This window comes from Berghia stephanieae, chromosome 13 (assembly GCF_034508935.2).
Source record: "Berghia stephanieae isolate SIO BIC M18660-M18661 chromosome 13, UCSD_Bste_1.3, whole genome shotgun sequence".
Taxonomy (NCBI): domain Eukaryota; kingdom Metazoa; phylum Mollusca; class Gastropoda; order Nudibranchia; family Aeolidiidae; genus Berghia; species Berghia stephanieae.
In genome coordinates this window covers 17,754,989-17,762,488 of record NC_088372.1, presented here as the reverse complement: position 1 = coordinate 17,762,488, position 7,500 = coordinate 17,754,989, and the positions used below count along the sequence as shown (strand labels likewise).

Below are 7,500 nucleotides of genomic sequence, written 5' to 3'. Positions count from 1 at the left end.
GGACGAAAAGATGAATATAGATCGCTCCCATTGATGTAATTTCTAAATAGGAATCAGTTACTAGTCTATAAATATAATGATTTGAAAATGTAGTGTATGAACCCCCCCCCCTCCCCCCTCTTTCTCCCAAATATAAAATCCCCCCAAAAAACAGAGCTTTCATATAGCGCAATTCCCACTAAACGTGCTCAAAGTGCTTCACAAAGGGTCACTGGCCTACAGCGACATGGAACATGTAGAACAAGACTTGTCGCCTGTTAGGTGATATTACAATATTTTCCTACAGAGACAACGTTGTTAACGGCCAGCTATTCTTTTTATTCGGTGAGAGAATGTGAGTAAAAGTCTATTCCAAGGACCCAACTATGCGCCGAACGAGGCTTTATGTATTATATTGATTTGTAAACATTTGAGTGTATTCCTCTTAGTGGGACCTGTGCTTGTGTCTGGATGAGAATTTAGGTGATCTCAATCTAAGTACACTGATAGTGAGCTCTTGGAATCTACATATGTTCCCTATTTGAGCCAATTCCCCTTTGTCTGCCTTATTCTTGGATGCTTTAATTGTAATTCTTAACTTTTTACTATCCCATTTTCTTCCTTTTTACTGGCGCTGATATGACCTTAATGTGTTGCAAACGCCGTAAAACCCTTAAAAACAAAACAAAACGAGGCTCGAATCCGGGACCTTAGATTCGAAATCGGTTGTCATACCACAAGACCCCGTTGCCTAAAATATCGGAAAAAGTATTGTTTGAATAAGTGTGTGGTTTTAATTTTTTCTTCTTCTTGTATGAGTATTTTTGTGCGGCTACGTGGTATCGTGGTGTTACACTCGCTTTCGGATGGGAAGGTCCTGGGTTCGAGCCTGGTGCTCGGCGCATAATTGAGTCCTCGGAAAAGGCTCTTTATTCACATTCTCTCACCGAACTCAGGTGTAAAATGAGTACCTGGCCGTAAACAGCGTTGTCTTTGTCCGAAAAATTGTAATATCGCCTAACAGGCGTTATGTGCCATCCTACATGTTTAATGTTGCTGTTGACCAGGGACCCCTTGTAAAGCGCTTTGAGCACATTTAGTGGATAATACGCTATATCAAATCTCATTTTTCTTCTCTCAGGCTTTTCTTGCACTGTTTCATATTCACATTTTCATATCTTTATCATACACCCTGTGCCAGCTCCCTAATTTATTACTCGCGTATGAAGGAGTGGCAGATAAAGCAGGAATAAAGAAGAACAGTGTTATGTAAAAACAACAACTGATTCGTACCGTAGCCATCGTTCTGTTATAGCCTGATGCTGAAATCCAAAAGGACTGGCAGTTTGACGTCATTATGATTTGGTATTTTGCACCGCCTATGAGTTGTCGTTAGTAGAGCTCATGGAAACAAGTTATTTCATTGGTTGAACTATTGAATACAACTCACGATTTGTTTTCTTTTGTGGCCAAAGACTGGCATTTTGACGTCATTTTTTGGTCGGTATCAGGTCATAACTTTACGAAGGCCACGCTGATACTGACCAAAAAATGACGTCAAAATGCCAGTCTTTTGCCACAAAAGAAAACAAATCGTGAGTGGTATTCATATTTCAGCTAATGAAATAACTTGTTTCCACCAGGTCTACTAACGACAACTCACTAGGCGGTGCAAAAACCAAATAATGACGTCAAACAGCCAGTCCTTTTGGATTTCAGTGTCAGGCTATAATATAACGATGGCTACGGTGTCATGCCATAACTTTACATTGGAAGTGTTAGACCACTCTTCAATCATTGGACTGAATGCAAACTTCGTGTAAATGATCTTCTCATTTTAGATATATGGCATCCTATCTTATTTTCTTGTATAAATATAATGCTGGTCGACATTATATGTGACCCATCGTCTCAAAACGGTGTTAAGTCGGGATGATTAAGATGCTGAAAATGGAATTTGCAGCCAGAAATATCAGACTTAAGTTGAGTTTATATACTTTATAGAGGAGAAGGAATATCATATTTTACTGTGCTAAATATCAACGTTTCATATTTTTGACCAGTTTAACTATAATTTGACATTTTAGCATCTGGTCCATCCCGACATAATACCGTTTTGAGACGAGGGGGTCACCTATGTAATACGTCCTCGCCCTTTCAACGTATTCAACGTAACCTGCCTTTCATCTTGCCACTAAACTAGTTATGTTATTCACTACGTTACCTATTCCTTATTAATTCCTCCGAAGGACTGGTTACATAAACACTTCCAATGATTTTGGAACCAGAAAAGTAGAATGTGTGACGTCATGACTTTTCTTCCCTATTTTATTAATTGAAAATCAAAAATGCAAAGCGGTGCCGAATCAAAACGGTAGTGAGTGGGGGTGTATTGATACTGGTATAGATGGAACACAAATGACGTCATTCATCTCTTTGTTATTGTTTGCAGACAGAAATATCATTGATTAGTTCTCATTAACTTCTATCAGTCATACCAAATATAAACGTTCTAGGTACGTTATATCCGGCGGGCGGATGTTGTGAGTAGTTTACCTAAACGCATAGCATCTTTTGAATTTATAATTTGGTTAAGTATATTTGTTTCACCCGTAACCCAACCCCCGCCCCCCCCCCCCACCCCCCAACCACCACCACCACCATCAAGCCGCTTATCATTAATTTGAAGTTCGAAGCACAATTCTACTTTCACTTTCAACATTAATTAACTAAATCGCCCCACGCTTATAAGGAAAGCTACTACTTTTGATCTCGAGGTAAAATTCCAATAAAAGACTGATCCACGCAATAAAGCATAATTTGATAAGATTTAAAAAATAAAATTTGTATTTTGAGTCATAAATTACGATGTTTATACATTATAAATTTGCATTCTTTGCAAATATGAACCTTTGAAAATCAACTTTTCAAACTGATATACCTTACCTAGACCAAAGAACTTTATTCAAAGTGACGAAGCTTAACTATAGATAGTTTGAAGATGACGTCACTCAGGTCTTTGTTGTTGTTAATTGCCATCCGCGTTTATGAGTAATGCTCACTGAACTGTATTAACCTGACTATAAACGTTCATGATTACACACGGTTTTGTGTGTTGTTCCGTTATACTTCCGGATGGCAATGTTATGAGCTTCTTAGCTAAGCGCATACTATATATAGATTTCCACAACAGCTACATAAAAAACAAATAATACTTATAAATAAAATCATATTCGCCCAATAGTGATCAAAATATAAAACAATTATAGCATGCAATGAAATAACAACAACAACAAGAATAACAACAACAACAAAAACTACAACAACAACAACAACAAAAACAACACTAGCACCAACAAATTACCATCTGGTTCCTCTATGGTCTTACACACATCATCAAAGCCAGTATCAATGCAAAATTCAAACAGTCCATGATGTACTAAAATATCAGCAGATGCGGTGAAGGAAGAGCCGGTCGAATGGGTAATGGTGACCTGCTTCCAGTAGTTGGTGAACAAGGCTACAAACTCCAACACTATTGCAGCACACATGAACAATAGCCCGGCAATCAACGTTCCGATTTGGGAGGAATTCATCGTTTCCGTTTGGATTTATGATAGTTGTTACACCAACTTTTCTGAAATATGACGAGGAGAGAGGGCAAAAAGTTATTAATCTCGGATCACGTGTCTATCACATGATCTTTCTGACTATACGTTAAAAAAAAATGCCGCTATGCAATTTTTGATTGGATAGCACATTATGTATATATATATATATATATATATTATATATATATATATATATATATATATATATATATATATATATATATATATATATATATATACATATAACAATAAAACAATATAAAATTTTCATTGCGGCACTATTTTAAATATTATGACAATGATGATGTGATAGATACGTCATACGCGATGCTTTGAACGTGATACGTGCATTCTGCTAAAACTTTTATCGTATTAATCCTTTAGATCGAAAAGGCCCACGGTGCCAGAGTTTACCCTCGTTTCTATATCGTGAAACAGAAGACATCACAAATTGCTTGCTACCCTTTTATCAATCGGGGAAATATTTCCCGTCGATCAAACCGACCCGGTTACAAAACTCCTTCTTGGGGAACAAGGGGGTCAAAATAATCTGGACTGCAATCTTGGATCGATACCGGCCAGGGCATACACACAACCTTGTTCGCCTTGATACCGGCCCTTTAGTCTGTGAAGAGAGGGCTTTACCCACTGACCTATCAGGACCCCCATGTACCACTGGGTAAAAAAAAAATTGGCAAAGCTTAATTATCAGGGGTCTGATTCATGGAGCGGGACTATGGTACTTTGTAGTCTAAGACTTTGGGAAGTCCGAGACTATGGCTATTCATGGAGTCAGACTTCGTCCCTGACTATCAAGTCTCTGACTACGCTAGCGAAGTCTCAGACTACAGATACGTTTCCGAGGAATCCTCAGTTAAAAATAGATTGAACACTGTAGTCTGAGACTTCGCTAGCGTAGTCAGAGACTTGATAGTCAGGGACGAAGTCTGACTCGTGAATAGCTTACTTTCCGTAGTCTCGGACTTCCCAAAGTCTTAGACTACACAGTCTCAAACTTTGCTATAGTCTGAGACTACCATAGTTTCGGTCCATGAATCAGAGCCCAGCATATTCAGACATGAAATTAAATGTATGTAGGAATTCGTCTCTGACAAAGGAAGAAATAAAAATGCAAGAATAGAAAAAAAAACAAACGTCCCTTAAAATCAGCCTGCCTAGTCTGGGAATCGAACATCAGACCTCAGGTTTCCTACTTTTTCACTGATCGCATTTATATTGTCTAGGAACTTGATGATAGTACACGACGTGTAAATATGTGCAGGTCTAGCATCCGAACCCACTTATGGGCCTAGTTTAACATTCTTGTGATGGACAATATTTTGCGTCATTTTTTTGAGATTTCCATTACAACAATTGGCTCTTAAGGAATTGGGTTATCAGACCTGCAAATAAGTGCACGTCGAAACTACATATTTTGTGTTTAAAGATTTCAAAGGGATATGTTGGAAATACATAGTTGACAAAACTATTTTTTAAGACGTCAAAAACAGTTAATACCTGCTATCGAATGCCTACACAAAATGACGGTCAGCTTATAAATAATAAAAATAATAAAATTGAGCTTTATATAGCGCAATATCAACTAAATGTGCTCAAAGCGCTTTACAAGGGGTCCCTGGTCAACAGCAACATTTAACATATTGGACGGGACATTCCGCATGTTAGGCGATATTACATTTTTTTCAGACAATGACAACGCTGTTGACGGCCGAGTACTCATTTCACACCTGAGTACGGTGAGAGAAAGTGAATAAAGAGCCTTATCCAAGGACTCAACTATGCACCGAGCGCGAGGCTCGAACCCAGGACCTTCCGATCCGAAAGCGAGTGTCATACCACAAGACCACATAGCCGCACGTGCTTATCATCTGTAGACCTTCTTACTTGTTGGTCTCGACAACGATATTTATTCCATATCAAAAATAGTTTGCTGGATTTGTAGATACATTTAATCCTAATAGAAATTCCATATTCTTTCCGTCATTATATTATGTCAGGCGCTCTACATGTTGCATTTTACGGAAATTACTTAGTTTTTATGTAAAAGACCAAATATCTTTCTGTTCGGCTATGTGGTCTAGTTGTATGATTCTTGCCTTCGGATCGGAAGGTCGTAGGTTCGAGACCCGGTGCATAGTTGAGTCCTTAGAAAATGATCTTTATTCGCAGTTTTCACTGTACTCAGGTGGAAAATGAACACCTGGAATTTAACAGCATTGTCTCTGTTCGGACTGTTCACAAAAAAAAAGTTGTAATATCACTTAACAGGCGTCACATCTCGGCCTACGTGTTAAGAATTGCTGTTGGCAGCAACAGCCTCTTATGGTTCTCACATGTTATGACGATCGACCCAATCAGCAAAGTCCGGTCCTCATTCGTGCACCGTCGCGAACCCGCCAGGTAGCATCGTCACAACACACCGTTCGACTAGATGCTCTGCCGTCTCGGGTTCTTGCCCACAGCGGGTACATATTGGACAGGTAGTAAGATCCCACCGATGTAACGCACTTGCCGTTAAGCAGCTCCTCGACCGAAGCCGATTCGCAGCCGTCCAATGTCTCCTCTTACTGGTATCAAAGCCTGGCAACTTCTCACCAAGCTTAGAGGAGTGTGCGTCCCTGCCCCCACCAGGGATTGAATTCGTCCAAACCGACTTCCATCTCGTATGTGCAGGGCAGCTGTTGGCTAGGGACTCATCGCAAAGCGCCGAGAGCACGTTGAATGGATATGACGCTATATAAATGCTCTAGGATTGTTTCATTCTACGTTTTCAAAAATATGTTTAAAATTGGCTGAGTTATGACTAATTGTTGTAGAAAATCTGCGAGAAATGTTTTGAGAAATACGGATCAAGACTTGAAATAGCGCGTAATTTTTTTAAATACAATGTTTAAGCACGGTCCCAGGTTTGAGAGTTTTTTTTTTCAATGTAAGAGTTATTTTAATCAATTGATATTTAAATGACGAGATTTTTCGCCAAGTTCTTAAATGTATACTTGTTTTTCCCAGTTCAACCAGTTTTATTCTAATTGACAGAAAAGTGGACGATGAACAATATAAACCCTAAACTCTGAGATCTATATTCTCAGTTTTTTTTGTCAATGTCAGGGTCCCTGTCAATTCTCCAAAACAATGAGGAGTCTTAAAATGTTTGAATTGAAGTGAATCGTTTCAACAACGCAACGATGACACCGAAATACGAACCCAAGACAGAGAAAAAAATAATTTCAGTTGAGCAACAAATTTGAATGAAAGTGGTATAAATTAGATATATTATGATTCTTGTCTTTTCATATTGTTTCATACAACTCGATATCCTCAAAATATCAATTGATGCTCGTTGAAACTCGTAATCAAAAGAAATTTTGAAGATGCAATGTAATATGTAATGTAATAGGCAATTTATATAGAGCCATTATCCATTTACAATGCTCAATTGCGCTTCACAATGGCAATAACAGATAATACGTAAACAAATTCATAAATATGGATAACTCGTATAAAACCAATACGAGTAGACACTCTTATTCATCTATTTATTTTCAGATGTCAGCGGATAAAAACAATTACAGTGACATAGTTATAAAAACTACAATGAATATAACAGTAAAAAAAAAAAAGAACACAATGCGAAACATGGAACGTTTCGGGCTCAAAACCCTACTTTAGCCAATCACAAAAACAATTTAAAAAAAACATAAACGTACACAAATTCCAAGATATTTTTTGCATAAAGGATGTGCCAAATATATACCTGCGACCTATTTACTTCTAAAGTGTTTATCTAAGTTATAATTGAATTTGTTATTGGCTTAGAAATGGCGCATGTTATACATTATGATAGCAAAGCTGCATGCACATACCTAACTTTTACAACAAATTTAATGTT

At 37.9% G+C, this 7,500-nt stretch overlaps 1 protein-coding gene across 1 annotated transcript in view; it reads right to left on the bottom strand.

The window, feature by feature from the left end:
• Positions 1–7,500, bottom strand: part of LOC144958622 (uncharacterized) — a 21,463-nt gene that overhangs the window by 13,833 nt on the left and 130 nt on the right. The window contains exon 2 of the mRNA XM_078890718.1: positions 3,344–3,616. Within this exon, the coding sequence (XP_078746844.1) occupies positions 3,344–3,575 (232 nt within the window). The 5' untranslated portion in view covers positions 3,576–3,616. The remainder of the gene's footprint in view (positions 1–3,343; positions 3,617–7,500) is intronic.